Source organism: Rosa chinensis, chromosome 2 (genome assembly GCF_002994745.2).
Source record: "Rosa chinensis cultivar Old Blush chromosome 2, RchiOBHm-V2, whole genome shotgun sequence".
Classification (NCBI taxonomy): domain Eukaryota; kingdom Viridiplantae; phylum Streptophyta; class Magnoliopsida; order Rosales; family Rosaceae; genus Rosa; species Rosa chinensis.
In genome coordinates, this window is record NC_037089.1 from 55,652,665 (window position 1) to 55,671,376 (window position 18,712).

The window sequence follows — 18,712 nt, forward strand, 5'->3', positions numbered from 1 at the left end:
CAGATACCTGTCCGGGTGCATAACCCCGACGTCGCCAGTGTAAAACCACTCGACCCAGCCCCAACATGACGGACCCGCCTCACATATCCGACCTGTTTCGCTTCAAGCTCAAACCCGAATCCGGATCCACCACATCCGCCTCCGTCAGCCCAACTGTCCTCACTCCTTGCCTCGTCTTCAATCTCGCCTTCTCCGTCACTGGAAACTTATTCCACTCCGGCTTCCAGGGCCGGGTCGGGTTGTATTGTGAGGCGAGTTTGGTTCAGAATTGAGGAGAGGGACGAGAGCGAGGTCGCCATTACTGTGAGGCAAATAGCAGTAGACTAGTAATGTTCCTGCTTCGTTCTCATATGGGTGTAATTCCTTTATAATGAGGTGGGTTTGAGCTATGGAATAGAGAAGAAAATCTTAGTGAAGCTGTTTTGGGGTTTTTGATCACTGCCTTGGAGCTCCCAGGAGCATCTGGGTTTTGAAAGATTTGGGGCTTTTGGTGGCTCTGGTTGAATGCAACGAAATGTTGGAGAAATAAAGAGTAAGAGAGAGATAAAGAGGTGGGTGGCCAGAGTAAGAGAGAGAGAGAGAGCTGGGTGCCCACAGTAAAAATTGGAAGAGACCAAATTATCTCTCAAATTAACGGCGTCATTGACGTCGTGTATAAATAGTGGGTTGGAGTTCTAAGTCTGTGTACTAAAGTTTATGATTTATAACTTTAAGTATAGAAATTATTAGTGGCCTTTATTTCATTTAATGTTTGTAAAATTTTTCCTAAAAAAAAATAAAAGTAATTGCACGATATTTTGCGCGAAAAAAAAAAAGCCAAACAAACTTGGTGTAAAGAGCGACATGGCGGGAAAATGCGCAGTCTTTGAGTCTATTTCCCCAATCTCCCCGTAGCTATTAGGGTTTGTGGATTTGACATCATCAACCCAAATTCTCATTGAATCAAGTTCTCTCCTTTTTGTACCAACAGATGCCAACTTACAATATCAGAGGCATCGATGTCGATTTCCCATTCGAGGCCTACGATTGCCAGCTCGTTTACATGGAGAAAGTCATTCAGTCTCTCCAACAAGTAAGCTTCCCCTTAATCTCTGTATTTCGATACTTCGTTTCTTGCTCTTGAAACCCAGAAGTTGCTGTTATGTTTTTATAAAAAGGAATCAACTTTGCTTAATTGATTTTTTTTTTTTTTGGGGATGTTGTGTGATGTTCAGTTTGGTGCTTTGTGAGATTTTTAGATAGATGAGTATTCGGGTATGTGATCGGACCCGGTTTGGAGTTGAATTGTGTCATTGGATAATGATTGTGAGTCCTAGTGATGTAGGATGAGTATGCCTAATTTTCAAGTTCACATCAGTATACAATTGGGGAACTTTGGAGTCGGACTGATAGTTTGTGTACTGGGTATCATGAATCAATCGTCTTTCGGCGGTGTTAAGACATATGGACATTGTTTGTGATCATTATTGTTTCAGGTCCTACTTAATTTCTGTTATTAAGACATGTCAAGGTTGTTTATGATTATTATTGTTTCGTGTCATTGGTGTAATTTTGATTTGTGTCTACATATGTAATGCTGCAGAGATCTAACGCACTGTTGGAGAGTCCGACTGGAACTGGGAAAACCCTTTGTCTTCTCTGCGCCACATTGGCTTGGAGGAAGAGCTTGGGGGTTTTCTCAACTGGTCCGAATGTGAAGATGAGTCAGATCAATGGTGATAAATCAGGTGCTTCATTGTCCCAGTCCCAGTCCCAGACCAAAGATCATCCTACCATAATATATGCGTCCCGCACTCACAGCCAGATCCGGCAAGTAATTCAAGAGTTGAAAAGAAGCTCTTACAGGTCAGTCATTGGATGGTTTTGTAATTATTTAGTATGGGTTCTACTTTGGAGTTTATTACCATGATTACTTTTCACTGAATCTCCATTTCGTTTTTGTTTTTATTCACCAATTGATGCACAACTCCAGTGTAACTTCCTGACATTGCAGTGTTGAATATACAACATGCCTTTTCTTGTCCTCAAAAGGATTGGTAGTTTGCAGTGTACACCATCTATTGCTGTTTTGGGCTTTCAATGATACCCATTCTTTGTAGATGTTATTTCATTCAATTTTTCAATATATAAATAGCTTCTGTGACATATTCCTTTGGTTGTTTTTAAGGCGATGTTCTGCACATCTTGAACCATGCATTATTTAACAAATATCCGAACCCCAGGAGGAATGTAATTTTCAGTAACTGCATATAGACCACATGTTAGTTGTCTTATTGATCGGTACCTAAAGACTACACTGATTGCTTGTCCAACAGAAATCCAAGGTCAATTTGTGGATATTTTAACATATACCAGCATTTGTTTACTTAGACATGACATAATACTGTGGCATATATTGATTATATAATCAGTGAGCTGTTGCTGATTGCCAACTTGTTCACTACAGCTGTGAACTTGTGGTAGTCAATGTTGCAACTTGAATAACCAGCTGTTCAAAGTTAGTTTTGAGTCTTGACACATAAAGATGCTTCACTACTAATTAGAGGAATTGTTCTCCAAGTTGGAGTTTTTGTGTGCTTTCCATTTGATTTTTCAAAACATTAGAAACTGAACTAATATTTGACAATCTGCAGGCCGAAAATGGTAGTATTGGGTTCTCGAGAGCAACTATGCATTCATGATGAAGTGAGTTCACTTCATGGAAAAGCACAGACGAATGCCTGTCACTTCCTCTGTAGAAAGCGTACAAAGCGTTATTGCAAACATTATTCTCGTACTGCTGGTATGTCTGTATAACTTTATGCTTGTTAGTTGATACACACACACACACACACATAATTACATATAGTAACTAGTAAATTGACAGGATGAATGTCGTTGCCCTTTCTGTTATAGATTGATTACAATTTTGTGTACCGCGGTTCATAATGTAGAACTGCTTGGCTTGACTTTAGCATTCGGAGAATTATTGAGGCTGTTGATTATGTTTAATAATGCCATTTTATTGTTAGCTGGTGCTTTATATGCATGGTGGATGGTGAGCAGGTGTGTTTTAAGTTGCTGAAATTTGTGGTCCTATATGTTATAATTGTTTGGATGTCGTGATATGTCAAGCTCTCTATTAAGTTACTGAGTGGGGAGGGTAGATGAGTTATGTGTTATGAAGTTTCTTGTCCTAAATAAGCTGACTAGATTATGTATTAAGAATGTTATAACGATTTGATTTTTGATTAGTATTATATTTGTTGAATGGAGTAAAGTTGTGAAGTTTTTATACTCTTTTTCATCTCTTTTTTGTGTCACTGACTGCATTAACTTGACTGTAACGGACATTTTAAAGAAATCTAATTTGCATGTCGGTGCTTCTGTTGTAGATTACTTGAAGAATAATTCTCATCTTGGAGATGAACCTATTGACATTGAGGATTTGGTCAATACTGGAAGAAAGTCTGGGCCGTACGTTCTTTTATCGGTGTTCTTTCACCACATTAAAATGATAGCATACATCTCCAATCTTCTATTATTCCCTGAAACCCATTCCCATTGTTGCTTAATGTTGAATTAGCTTGCCATTTACTTATTACCTCCTTGTTGCAGGTGCCCTTATTACTTATCCCGGGATCTTCATAAGGTTGTTGATATATTATTTGTACCTTACAACTATCTTATTGATCGCGGGTTTAGAAAATCACTACAAATTAACTGGAAAAACAGTATTCTCATATTTGATGAAGCTCACAACCTGGTAAGGATTACACTGAAATGTTAACTTTCTGATATATAAACTCTATTTGTCTAAGTTGGCTGTAAATCTCTGAAAGCTATATAATTATTCTCTCAGACACTCTTAGAACTGATGCAACTTAAAAAAAATATTCAGTTTATATTCATGCAGAATTAGTAATTTGAATTTTTACATCAGTTAACATAAATCTAAACATAATGCAGGAAAGCATATGTGCAGATGCGGCTTCTTTTGACTTGCCATCTTGGCTTCTTACAGCATGCATTTCTGAAGCGAAAAATTGTATTGACCTTTCCGTACAAAGAAGGGATGAATCAACTGATAAATCAAAAAATCCAGATAACTTTGCGATTCTTAGAGGTAAACCCACTTGATCTACTGATAAGTATTTAGTATTAACCGAAGTTGCTATTTCCAGTCAGTACTATGCCAGTAAACAGTCACTATAGTAGTGATAACTTGTTAAGGACTCAACCTTGTATATCCCATTATATTGGTTTTCCTAGTTGGGTCAACCTGTTTGACAGTGTCCTTTTTCTTACAGTTTAGGACAACATGCTTTTGGTATGTCTTTTGGTCTTGCCATGGATATGTGGTGTTCTTCCACAAAACTATATTTGGCTTTGGTTTTTACCAGTGATTCATATCTTGCAGCGCTTCTTTTGAAGCTTGAGAAGCGAATTTCTGAAGTGCCTATTCAATCCAAGGAATTGGGATACACTAAGCCTGGAGCGTATATCTATGAACTCCTTGCTGATCTAAACATCACACATGATACTGTTCCTATGATCATTAATATAATTGAGGAAGCTACTCTACTTATTGAGGAAGATAACCAGCAGAATGCTAAACGCAATGTCTGCCGGCTGGAAAGCATTAGTGACATCCTGAATACAATTTTCAGAGATATAAGCAATGCAAAATCCTATCGTGTAAGTTTGCACCTTGATGTGTTAGTTATTATCACTGTGGAAGTTTAGCAGGAGGCTTGTTTCCAGTTTTATTTGCCTTGTTATTTCAGAATAATGAACTACTTGTCTGAATAAAGAACACTGTTCTGCTCATTTTAGGTTCATGTACAGGAAGTTCAAGGAAGTGCAACAGATGGTTTAAAGGGTAACTAAACACTCATTTTCTGATAATTGGAATTTAAATTCATTATTTTATGTAACAGTTTTAGAATATTACATTGAGCATTACTGTTTGTCGTGCGCAGTCCTCTCACAGTATACATGTGTTTTTTTTTTTGGAATCCCATTGTGTATTATAAAAGATAATACTTTTCCAAGTGTTTTCTTCTCCTCACCCCCCTAAAAAAAATGTAAAAACAAAACATAAATGGCTATAATGCATTCTAATGAAGTACTTCGTCTGACAAAGTTCTTCATCATAGCTTTAAATATAATAATATAGTCCAAGAAAGGTACCTAACTGCAGCTTCTATTAGGCCAAGCAGCTTAACTTCGCACATTATTTTATATTTATAACATGTGATAGTGACAATTGTATTCTTTATTTGTTATTCCAGGTAAGTCATCTAGGACACTCAGCTGGTGGTGCTTTCATCCTGGAATTGCAATGGAGGAATTCTCCAAGTTGGATGTAGGCTCTATTATATTGACATCTGGCACACTATCTCCCTTAGAATCATTTGCACAGGAGCTGAAAATGTAAGTGATTTTTGTGCTGTTTTTCTTTGATTTGTTTATGCTTATGGCCGACTCAAATTCCAAAAATGAAAATGATTTCTTTTGTTTCTCAGAGAGTTTCCTGTGCGGTTGGAAAATCCTCATGTTATTACCCCTAATCAGATATGGGCTGGAGTCGTTCCAGCTGGCCCTTCGGGTTGCTCTTTCAACTCCTCTTATAGAACTCGTGACTCGATTGAGTATAAGCAGGAACTTGGAAATGCTATTGGTAAGTACCGTATTTACTGGTAAAAGTATAGTAAATAATGTTGTAATTGGTATTTAATATGCCACTGATCCGGACACCACCTATTTTGATAAAATGTCAAAGCTAGCAGTCTAACAAATGCTTAATTATTGTTTTCAAACTTATTATTCCAATGAAGTGCTAGTATGAATTTATTGCACTTATAGAATTTTAAGTTTTTCAAACACGACGTCATAGTCGTGCATAGTAGCAGAGCATTTTTCCCTGGTACTGCTGGCTGATGCAACAATTGTTAAATGCAACAATTTTGCATGACCTGTTTCCCAATGATGGCTGCACTTGCCACTGATCTAGACTTCACCTATTTCGATACAATGTCAAAGTGAGCAGTCTAACAAATGCTTAATTATTGTTTCAGAGTTATAATTTGGATGAAGTGCTAGAATGAATTTATTGCACTAATAGAATTTAAAGTTTTTCAAATACGTCATACTGGGCGTCGTTATAGACCATTTTCCCCTGGTACTGCTGGCTGATTCAACAATTGTTAAATGCAACAATTTTTCATGGCCTGCTAGTCTGCTACTTGCCAGTGATGTATATGCACATATATATACAATTTAGTTCAGAACTTCAGATTGCATATTATTTCCTCTCTCTCTCTCTCTCTCGCTCTCTCAGACGCAACCAAACTACCAAAATGGCAAAACCCCATCTTGCTGTAGGCTGAACATTATTGGTTATCATTTGCGAAATGTGTCTGATTCTTTTGACTTTGATTTTTCAGTCAATTTTGCTCGAATTGTACCTGATGGATTGCTTGTATTCTTTCCTTCTTACTACCTTTTGGATCAATGCATTGGGTGCTGGAAGAATATGGTAAGGAATCAATCTTGGGTGAAGAGGTCGAATCAGTTTGGTTTATTTATTATTATTATTTTTTTTTAGAAGAGAAATTTTATTAACAGACACAACAAACTACAACAGAGGTGCTTCCGTCTCATGAGTATCACACGTTATGTTCTATTTATGCAGAGCCATGCCAATTCAACTACAATATGGGAAAGAATTTCCAAACACAAGAAACCTGTTGTAGAACCTAGACAATCTTCATTATTTCTTTCATCAATTGAGGTGAATGACAAGACATACAAAGAATCAGCCTTTTGTTTTATGATTACATCAAGGTAGTCCTGCCGTCACATGTTCTATCTGATTATTTGCTGGCAGGACTATATGGCTAAGCTGAAGGACACCTCAGCTTCTGGTGCAATATTTTTTGCCGTTTGCCGTGGTAAGGTATGTTCTTATATTCTGAATTATTCACATCTTCGGCTGTGGAAGACTTCTTCATATTTGTTGATTGGAAAGGATTGAAATATATTTCTGTGACATTTGACTTTCATACAATCAGATGTTTAAAAGCCTCCTAGGTTATACTTTATAAGTTTCTACAAAACAAAACATTTTATATATGTCTGTCTTGTCATGCCAATATGAGATGTATTTGACAAAATCCTTTGGATATTGATTTGCATTGATGACTCCTTTCTGACTGAATGTTCCGAATTGGGGAAGTGGAGACTGCAGATGCTCTAAAGAACCAAAATAGGCTAATTTCTACAAAATTGGTTTGTTGCACGAGGCATGCTTATTTGTTCATATTTTTGAAAGTATACAGGTACTCATATTGATAACAAAAAAACTGCCTTGGAGTGTGGTATCATTTGGACTCCAGAAGCAATACATCTGTTGTGCTGGATATACTGTATTATGGTATTAGCTTCACTGTAGCATGCATAGTGTTGACATGCATGAGTGACGTTACTGTTAAAGATACATCCAGACATTAGCTGCTCTAGGCTGTCTATGTGGCAAGCATAGATGTTAATGCTGATTACAAGATCTTTGTTTCTTGGTTTAAGCTCCCTACCTAAACATTAATGAGTTTTTCAACCTAGTAACACTTTGTCTTACTATATATCTGCTGTAGACTGTCTCTCTGAAATCTAGTGACATAGTTGATTTGATTAATTTGTCAGGTAAGTGAAGGATTAGATTTTGCCGATCACGCTGGAAGAGCTGTAATTGTTACTGGTATGCCATTTGCCACGTGGACTGATCCTAAGGTTTATAATTTTTCCCTGTTTCTTCTTCAGATTGCCTTTTAAATGCCTTTATCATCAAATTCATAGCCTTTTTAAGAAGATGGAATTGAGACTGGTAATTTTATTGACACTAAATCATTTTGACCTTTTCTGCTTGAATTTGAATTTGCTTGACTTGTAGCATTGATGAAAAATGTTACACCTAATATTAAAAATTAATTCTAGTACCTACGTGCATTCACCTGAACCTAAATCTCATATGTAATGTTGACCGTGTGTTATTATTGATGTTTAGAAATTACAGTAGGTTTGAGACTTCTGCACTAGTGTGTTAAATCAGTGTTGATGTAACTCAAATTACCTCTGGAATGTGATGTTCATGAATCATGAGTACTATTGATGCTTAAACATCAGATACAAGACTCTGTAAAATGTGTTGATTCTTGGTATAGAATTTATCTGACGGTAAAGGGAAGAAAGCTAATTTGCTGTCAGGATGTTTGGTGCTGATAGTTTTCTAGGTCATTTGGATGGAACATAATAGAAGAATACTTGAGGACTATAAGGGCAAAGGGGTGGAAGATGTTTGGAATCCAGTGTGTTTTTGGTCATTTATGGGATTTAGTTTCTGTTAACTTTAGGGATTACTCTCTTTCTTTTATTACATTGAGAGCTGAAGTGATGTTTTTCTTTTCTTTTTATTTTTATTTTTATTGTTTCTTTTAGATTTTGTGTCCTGTAGTCTTTCAGAGAGATCTTGGATTTTGTTTTCGTGTTCAGGTTGTGGATTACTAATCCACCCTTTCTACATGTTTATTGTTTTTTTAAAAAAAAGAAGAAGAAGAAGATTCTTCTCTCCTAAAACTCATATACTGAGCATTTTTCCTTATTTGATTTTTGTATGTGAACCCAGTCATTGTGCACAATTACGTGTTAGTTTATATTAATCTGACAACCAAAGATTTTTTATTTATTTATTGTTAAGACTCAAGTGTGCTCTATATGCATAAATACCTTAAAGATATACACATGCATATAATTATGATTTGTATGTATCATGTTAATGGTTAATATTTATCTTAATATAATAAGTTGATATAGTCTCTCTCATTCTTTATTTTGATCTATTGCTGTGGTTTCTTGGTTACTTTTATAGTTCTTGGCATGATGATCTAGAAAATGACATCATGTGCATGCTCTATGAATTTGGTTCTTTGCCATGTGTTGTAGTGTTACTTATGCAGCTTTATTTCCTTGTACATATGATATGGCAACATATAACAGGTTCGTCTGAAACGTGAGTACTTAGATGAACAGGCACATTCTCAACGGCAAGTATGTAAGGTATGTCCCCTATTGCTTGTTCTGATACACCATGTTAAGTGCTTTTCCTCATTGACTTTGCTAATTTTCCTTGTAATGTACCAAAACACTGAAGGTGCAGGTTCTGACTGGCGAAGACTGGTACAATCAACAAGCATCACGCGCGGTGAATCAGGCTGTTGGACGTGTAATCCGGCATCGTCATGATTATGGAGCAATTATTTTTCTTGATGAAAGGTTTTTTCTCCTCCCTCCGCTCCTACCATCCCTACAAAACAGCGAAAATAACCATTAACTTCTACTTTGATAATTCTTTCTTTACTAGGCATAGTTCAAATTTATCTCTATTACTTTACAAGAGTTGACTTATTTTCCAATCTGTAGTTTCAATTTTTTTTAAGCACTTCTTATAGCCGGAGGTAGAATCTTATTACCATTTGAATGTGAAATCTTCTTTTGGTAATCTTCAATCAATATTGTTAGGGTTATTCTGCATAGAGATATAGTGGATCTCGAATGATTTTTGTTTTAGGTTTTTTGTACTTTTACAGAGATATATAGATGATACATAAGCATGTCTTTGGATGATACTTGATGTTTATGGGCATATCCACATTCTGATTACTATTATTATTAGTCTTTTTTTTTTTTTCATTTGTAAATGGATATCAAAAGTGATTTAAACATATGGGCTCCCTAGCTTATATTAAAAACATTTGCTACTCTAAATCTGTATAACTCTTTAGATGCAGTTTCAATTGGTGCACATAATTTATGATATTATACCAATACTAGGCATATACACACCTCTCTCTATATATTTACATCATAGTGTTGACAGGTTTGCACAGCCAAATCGTCAATCTCAAATATCTCTCTGGATACGACCTCATATCAAGGTGCTTTTGGTTTGGAGTAACCTTTTGATCTATTTAAAACGCTTCTGTATTTACATTGTCTTTTTCAGTGTTACTCCAAATTTGGGGATGTGGTTTTTACATTAACCCGTTTCTTCCGGGATGGAGAAGCTCGGGGTCCTACAAAGCTGAATTTATTAACAACTGAAAAACAGGGTAAGATTGGTGCAGTTACTTTTTCAAGCTCTAGGGTTTTAACTGTATACAACATACTAACGTGCTCTTCATTGTCTTGTTTACTTCTATAATGATTGGAATCTTCAACTGCGATTCCCAAGCTTGTCTTATAAGTTGTATCTGCTTTGTGATATTTTATTTTCTCATCAGTGTATTTGTTGTACTTGACAATTTCTAAAGAAAAGCCAAAAGCTGCTATAATGAGTTATGCCATGGACTTGAATGTATCTGTTAAATATTAGATTTCTTAGATACTAATATTTTGGGCCATGGAGTTGCATAAATCATATCGGGATGAGTATAGAATTTAAGAGAGCAATGCCAATGTTTGAGCTAAACCTTAAATGCATACCTTTTTTCACAATAAAGAATCTTAGCATGCTTTGTGATGTGAGCACCTTTAATCGTGCTGCCAATGATAGTTTCCTTTACGTGTTTTGTATGATCGCCAGGAAAGATATATGAGTCGGAAATTCAGCAACCTTCAGACAAATTTTATTTTGATAAATTTCTCCCTGGGGTAAATCTTTTATCATTACCACAGTGGCCACTCATATATATTATTGTTTATGTAAAAATAATGTCATAAGTGATTTCTTGTGTGGTCTGTTTGTTGGTGATTTGTACTTCCAGAATACACAAGTGGGTCAAGGCTGTCCTGTAAAGTTATCATCTTCCATTACTGAGGCTAGAAGGGAAAAAGTGTTGAGCCTGGTGGGTGAAATTGTCCCTGCTAATCGCTCTTCTGTTACTTGCTGCAAGGATCAGTCTGTGTCATGGAAGTGCTCAAATAACCTAATAGGAAATGAGAAAAAGCTTCTTTCCCTTAAGAGGGAGGGTATGCAGTATCAAGATAGAAAAGTAATTAATCTTACTGATGAATCAATATTAAATGAAAAGCAGAGTGAAGAACTGATGACGCCTTGTTCTGCGAAGAAGAGTAAAGTTAGCGCAGAACATGATGCAGCACAACATATTAAAAATTCTATTGAGCATTCATCTCTTACAAAAGATTTTGAATCGCATGGCCTTCTTTCCACTATAAGTTCAATGAGAAGTGAAAGCTCACATAGATCTAGGTCATCTGATAGAGAAACTACTCAAAATGCTCAAGCTGGTTCAAAGCTGCTGCATAAAGACAATAGTGTAACATCGAGTCCTGTGCCTTCTGGTGATGAGGAAACGAGAGGTTCTCAATTTCTTGTTCAGGTGAGGATTCTGATGATATTTTCTCATTGCTGGTTACAAGATGTTAATATTTGGTTTTATTCTAATGAGTTTTACATAGTATGAAGCTGGATAGGGGATGTCACCTGATGCATATAAAATCTGCACTATATTTGCCGAAATAAGCTTCAGCTGACATGCTTATTGCTTTAAAAAAGTTCTGTTACATTTACAGGTTGGCTTGCCTTCCAAGGATCGTGATGCTTAATTCTATCATTGTTGCATTCTTCAGGAATAGTTTTTAGATTAGTCTTTAACCTCAATGATTACTGATAAAATATGTGGGGTAGACAAATGACATCGAAAACTATTGTGGATACTTATGAATCATGGTTTCCATTTGAAATTAAAGACTTGTGGCACGAGTCACAGGATATTGAAGGGTATTTTAGTACCTTATGCGGAATACTTGTTGAAACAAGAAAACGGAAAATAAACAGTTTCCTTCTTCAGAACATCTTTCTTGAGTTTGAGACATGTAAATAGGTCAACAGTTCACTATTTGTTTACTGGACATTTCCAGAAATGACTGTCCCTGATCCCTGAATACCCCTGTTTCTTTTAAAACCTTTTCTCATATAGGTAGTTGTGTTTGGCGTTTCTTCTTCATTGCAATTACACAGTTTTTCTGTTTAAGGTTGAATATGAACAACTTGGTGTTTGTGGATTTTTTTTTCCCCTTGTGCCTTGCAGGTTAAAGAGAAACTTAGTGCTTTGGAGTATAAAGAATTTGTAAATTTGATGAAGGCACTGAAGTCCAAAGCAATGAACATAAGTGAAGTTTTGCAATCAATTGCGAGATTGTTTTCTGGACCAGAGAGGCTTCCCCTTCTTAAAAGGTAATTCTCTCCATCCATACCTGATATATGTAGTCATGATCTGCTACTTATTTGTGAGCAGAATATTATGGCCGCTCCTTGTTGGATAAAAACCAATGTGTGACACCTCTAAGAAAGTAAAAAGAACAAAAAAAGTACTTCATTGAAATTTGAATATGTTTTTAACCAAAAAGTTGGTGAGAATAGTAAAAAGATCATACTGTGTGTCTATTTATGTATAGTTTGGCATCTCACATTTGAGGCTCATACTAATTTTCTGTCGCAATTGTCAACAGATTTAAGTATTTTATCCCAGCAAAGTATCATTCCTTGTATGAGCACTATTTTCAAACCAATGGATCTTCTCAGAGTGAGATGCACAACAAGAAGGCCGGTTTTTCCTGAGGTGCTACCTGATATAGAATGCAATGTGTTCTTTTGTAGAAGGGAAAGCTTATAGTTGTGAGGAGTTGTAACTCTAGTGGTTGAAAGCATTTACACTTGCATCGAAAACCACAATTTTAATCTGGCTCCCCCGTCCCTTTGACATTCATTATAAGTTTTGAACAAATAGAAAATGTAATTAATTACATGGGCATTTTGCTCGTAAGTTTTTCAGTTATACTGCATACGACAAGCAGATTGATTGAAACAGACTGATTACATATTTCATTGATTAGAAGAATTGATTACATCGGACAGATTAATCAATTGCAACTCGCTAATTGAACGACTAAATAATGATCTAACCAAATAGGAGGATTATTCTTCATGTCAATGAATGATGGTTGATACACAAGTGAAGAATGCAAAACCAAACACCATGCTTATCGGTATCAGTTCAAAGGCTCCTTTGGCAATGACCTACTGCTTCTAGCGTTGACATTTATGTGTCCTGCTTTAGTAGATGTAGTTCTGGTGCTAGTATCTGAAGAGAAGCTGATGACATTGAACCTGTGCTCTATGGTTTGAGATTCTGTCTAATGAATGGCTTTCGAAGAATAGAAATTGAATGTAGGTGATGCTGTGAATGTGGTTGTAGACATCAACTCCACCCATTTTGACTTGAGCATGGAGGGACCAATATTTGATGAGATAAGAAGATTGTCTCCAGCTTTTGATGTGAACTGTTGGAGAAAAATTTCAAGGCCGGGCAATAGAGCTGCAGATATGCTAGCCAAAGAAGCTGTGAAAACAGATGGTATAAAGTTCTGGAAAGAAAGTGGACCTCCTTGGTTCAATGAGTATGTAATTGCTGATTTGTCTGGTTGATGTTCCGGGGTGGTTTTCTAATTCAGTAATTGTTAAGAGGCCACATTACCCTTAGGATGTCTTCTACGTATGTCCACTGTTTATCAATGAAATTATTATCTAAATGCCAATGCACCATACGATTGAGCACCACTCTGCATCACAAAAGTCACAATCTCCAGTTTTGATCAGTTGAGGATCGAGGATTTGAAAAAAGAACAACGTTGCAAAAATTATATACGTAGAAGACCTAATTGCTTCAAGGTAGTTAAATCTTTGAAACACATTGCATCATTATTGTTTTATGAAGCATTACAACAGAAAGTCTCTTTAGTGACCAAGTTTTTTGCGAAGAATTTATTTTACTTAGTTAAATGTCACATTTTACGAGGAATAATTAAGTTCCTGATATACAGTACTGGTAGTTTCACTACTAGCTAGTATTGACCAACATTTTTCACTTGCAGGCAACTAGCAGAAGTGCTGGTGAAGGGTCACACTCCCACTTGTCTACAAAGTTATAAGGTGGATGAAAGTATTAGGATCCTCCCTATTACGCTAGTATGTTTTACCAATGTTGAATGTGGATGGGGAAGGTGGATGAAAGTATTAGGATCTTCCCTATTACGCTAGTATGTTTTACCAATGTTGAATGTGGATGGGGAAAGCATGGGGCCGGGCTTCCTTCTGATTCCCAAGAATGATGATGATGAAGGAAATTGATACAGGTCTGACCATAACCAGATTGAACATAGAGCATACTGAGCATTAATTTGTTGCATCAGGTCTCAGCTGTACGTCTATATATCCCTATTCTTAGATGGTAATTAACAAACTGTTCTCGATCTTCTGGTTCCTAGCTAGCCTGTTTCATAGGTTTCATTATTGCTTTTGGATCTTAATTTATGGTTCCTATTCCTCATAATTAATTGTTCATGTTCATTAGGCATAATTTCTCTTGGTGATCCTGATAGAACTACAAAAAGGGCATTGGAGTGTGTGCGTGCGTGCGTGTGTGTGTGTGTGTGTATATATATATGGAATCAGATGGTTTCAGCAATTTACCTCAAACATCTGATCACCAATTAAGGAACATGCAACAAAGAGTACTGTTGCTTTTCAACACAGACATATGCTATGTTTTACAGGTTATACATGGAAGCTAGACAAGTTCTTATTCTCTAAGGGGAAGTTTTTTTCTCCAATCATCTTTGACAAGATTGATTTCTAGTTTTGTACGTTTCTCTGCTCAAATAATTGGGCATATAGAAATTGAGCAATACTAGCTAGCTAGCAAGACTCCATTGCAAACCCAAGGTCTCCATCTTTAACTGTAAAGTTTCATTGTTGACTTTGACTGGTGGCGGCTACGGGCTCTACGCAAGCAAAACACCATTTTCTTCTTGGGGTGCCATGCACCATGATCACCTTTTTCTTTGCTTCTTAGGCAGTAATTAGTACTGATCGTCTGATTGGAATATGACAATCATCAAACCAATAGCTAGCTGGTGGTTACAAAACATCTACAAAGTCAAATTATTATTTCTTTTTAGTTTTTATGATGATAAAGGTCGTAAATTTTATTCATACAATGTGAAATCTCATATAATGATCAATAAAAAAGGGAGTTGTCCTCTAGGGGGAGAGAGAAATGGAGGCTAGAGCAATATTGCTAAGTATTTTTTTGGTTAACAATGGAAAATGGATTCTTTTGCTAAGCATTGACCAGTCAAATTTGAGTACACCACTGAATACTAGTGTATATATGAGATAGCTAATATGGATTGGATTACAAAGGTAAAAATGGGAAAATAAAAACGCATTTTTTTTTTTTGAAAGAAGGGCTGGTGCTGCTACCCTCAAGCCTTGATTAATAAAAACGCATTTTTTATTAGTTAAAAGTTTGAACTCAAACGTGAAAATAAAAACGCCTTTCTTATTAGCTAAAAATTTGAATCCAAATATGAAAGGAAAATGATTGTTGGCCTCTCAATCCTACATGTCATGATATGTCACTACATACATCCAAGGACCAAAATATCGAGTTTCGAGGAAATATCGATGGTCCTAGAAACGGAAATTTCGACGGAAATATCGAGGATATATCGATTTCGGTAAATAATCAAGAAAAATGATGGAAATTTGAAGAAAAACATGAAAATTTTAAGTGAAACTTCTAAATATGTTTATTTTATCAATTGTCTACTATATATGAAAAGAATATATTGAACAAGCTTCATTTCATAGTGACTTGTAGTTATTAAAGGAGAATAGGTATATATAGAATCACTGACAAACAACAATTATTGAATTTGACTTAATACATACTAAATATTTTTTATTAATTATAAAAATAAATTATAAAAAGCAAATACTCAGTAACCTTGAGTAACTAATTTTTTATTTGAAAATAAAAAAATGATAGATACTTGATGTAAAGGACTGTGAGTGAGGAAGTAGATACTAGATATAGAAAGAATGACATGAATATGTTGAAAATTTTTATATCTATAGAGTTATAATTTCTAAAGATAAGTTAAAAAATATTGGAGTGAAGTCAAGTGAATGTAAAACTTATAAATTAATAGTTGAATTTAAAAAGAAAGGATAATTTATAAAATTTACATGTTCAGAATATGCACCATATATACTGAAAAGATATAACAATAACCACAAAAGCAGCGCAGCAGAGGTGGTCTTGGTGCTCGCTTAATTTATAAGTGGTCCGAGGTTCGAAACCACTGTCTGTACAATTTTTGAGAATTTTCAGTTTGAGAGCAACTGAGGAAAATTTCAAAATATCGCGATATATTGGATTAATATCCAATATATCGCGAAATATCTCGAAGTTTTCGGACGAAATTAGTGTGGTATGCGGAGATAATTTCGGAGGGGCAAAAAAAACGATAATTTCGCCGATTTTATCGATTTTTTAGTCCGTGCATACATCACCTATTTACCACATCATGTCATGTAATTCTTGAGAAAAAGATGATCATATCATTAATTATTTTATTATTTTTCTTTTCATTACCCTAATGCTTCGATTTAAACAACAAATCTTTTTTCTTCAATCAAGAAAATAATTTTTTTTTGAATGGGTCTATTTAGACCTCTAAATTTACTATTTAAACTCCCTCTTAAAAATTTAGCCATCAAATTTCCATTTTTACCCTCATTCTCTCTTTCTTACTCTCTTCCTTTTCTTCAAGGCATGGAGTTAAGGATCTTGCCAGGACCTCACAGGCTCACATTACTGCTGCAACGTTGTAGAGAGAGATTTTGTTTATTTGCCCTTTCATTTCAATGGATATTGATGAACTTTTCCCTCTCTTGTACACGTACTACATGTAGAATAATTGACATTCTGTTGGTGAAATTACAATAAAATTATAATTTCTATATGAGAAACTCGTTGACAAAAGGCTGAGGCACGGGTATCTCGCTCTCTTTAAGGAGATTCAAGCCCTTTGCGGAACAATGCCGGTGCACCAGAAATCTCTTGACTTGTCCCCTCCAGGATACAACAGCCCAACAACAAGTTGTGTTGCTCACACCAATCTGCACAAATTGGAGGAACCCAAAGCTCCACCAAAAGAACACCTTTCTTTGGCCAAGAAACACACAAGACTCTTTTGGGGGATTTTGGAAAGAAAGTTGATGGGTGAATAGTTGAGTAAAAGTTTGATGTGTTTTAGCATGCAACAAATGGTGCTATTTATAGGCTCTTAGGACACTCCCTACCATTAATAGGGTAGTAACCAAAAGCCATATGTTACAAGAATTAAAACCCAAAATAAATCAAAATAAAACACCATGAGTTACAAAATAAAATTCAAAATAAATTCTGAATTTAAACACACAAATAAATTCAGATTTTAAACACAAAATAAATTCACTCAAATTTAATTTCAATAATAAATAAAATATTAAAATGTAACAACATTCCCCCACTCATTTTAATATTTTAAAAAAATATCAACCAAAGTTACCGGCCAAAGACAAACCATTATGCATCATGAAGGTGTGCTCTGCATTGAACCTTCACTTAGTGAAACAGCAATCCCTACTCCAGAGTTGATAGTGGTCTCAGACTTGAACTACAACTGCTTAAGGGAAAATAAGAACTACTGCTCACACATAATAATTCAGGTGTTAATATGAGCTTTATTAGCCAGCACGTTACGGCCTTGTGCTTATCCCGGTTTTCATGAGTGTATTTCAAGAATAAGCCCAATTCTTATAGAGAGCGGCCCCACTCTCTCACTCATATAGGTAAAATCCGTCAAGGATGCTCTTGTAACTATGACATCCCACTCATATGAGCTACATATTTTATTAAGAGTTTTAAGTAAACTCAACCTTCATATACGTTACAAGATTAATGCACTTACATCATAGGGATGAGTAAGAAAATATAGTGCATTTTTCTTACGGCCACCTTATGATTCGTTTTTCCCATTGAACCCAGTTTTTAGGATCTCTAATCACTGGGTTGGGTGTCCTCATATATGGCTCATGACGATATGGGCTTCAATCCCATCCCCCTCGATGTATTCCAGACATTTTCTCTTGCCAAGCCCTTAGTTAAAGGATCTGCAAGATTATCACATGATTTAACGTAATTCACATTAATAATTCCATCACTCAAATATGATCTCACAGTACTGTGCTTTCTTCTTATAGGTCTGGATTTACCGTTATAATAACGGTTATTTACTCTACCAATAGCTGCAGTGCTATCACAATGAATCAATATAGGTGGTATAGGTTTTTCCCACAAGAGAATTTCATGCAATAAATTAATCTCTCAACCAATTTGCTTCTTCACTTGCTGAAGCTAGAGCAATAAGTTCAGCTTCCATGGTTGAATTAGAAATTATTGTTTGCTTTTTTGATTTCCAACAAATAGCACATCCACCTAATGTAAAAATATAACCAGTGGTAGAGAGAGAATCACCTGACAAAGTATTCCAATCGGCATCACAAAAGCCTTCAAGTACAGCAGGATATTTTTTATAAATTAATCCATAATTTTTAGTACCAAGCAAATATTTCATAACACGCTCAATTGCATGCCAATGTTCTTTACCTGGTTTACTTGTGAACCTGCTAAGTACTCCAACTGCATATGCAATGTCAGGTCTAGTGCAGTCAGTTGCATAGCGCAAACTGCCAATTATGCTAGCATATTCCTTTTGATTAATCACATCATTTTCACTTTCAACAGGAAATAAGTGAACACTAGAA

The 18,712-nt window shown here is 35.6% G+C and overlaps 1 protein-coding gene across 1 annotated transcript; it reads left to right on the forward strand.

Annotated features, from left to right (window-relative positions):
• Window positions 1-834: 834 nt before the first annotated feature.
• LOC112185453 (regulator of telomere elongation helicase 1 homolog) lies at window positions 835-12,857 on the forward strand. The gene is made up of 22 exons (XM_024323706.2): window positions 835-1,072; window positions 1,583-1,845; window positions 2,634-2,782; window positions 3,375-3,456; window positions 3,598-3,745; window positions 3,949-4,105; window positions 4,400-4,677; window positions 4,816-4,861; window positions 5,274-5,415; window positions 5,508-5,662; window positions 6,429-6,520; window positions 6,677-6,775; window positions 6,872-6,940; window positions 7,684-7,770; window positions 9,034-9,093; window positions 9,188-9,309; window positions 9,914-9,971; window positions 10,040-10,145; window positions 10,619-10,686; window positions 10,800-11,375; window positions 12,087-12,232; window positions 12,508-12,857. The coding sequence occupies exons 1-22, from the start codon at window positions 971-973 to the stop codon at window positions 12,614-12,616; spliced, it is 3,114 nt and encodes a 1,037-aa protein (XP_024179474.1). The 5' UTR covers window positions 835-970; the 3' UTR covers window positions 12,617-12,857.
• Window positions 12,858-18,712: the final 5,855 nt, after the last annotated feature.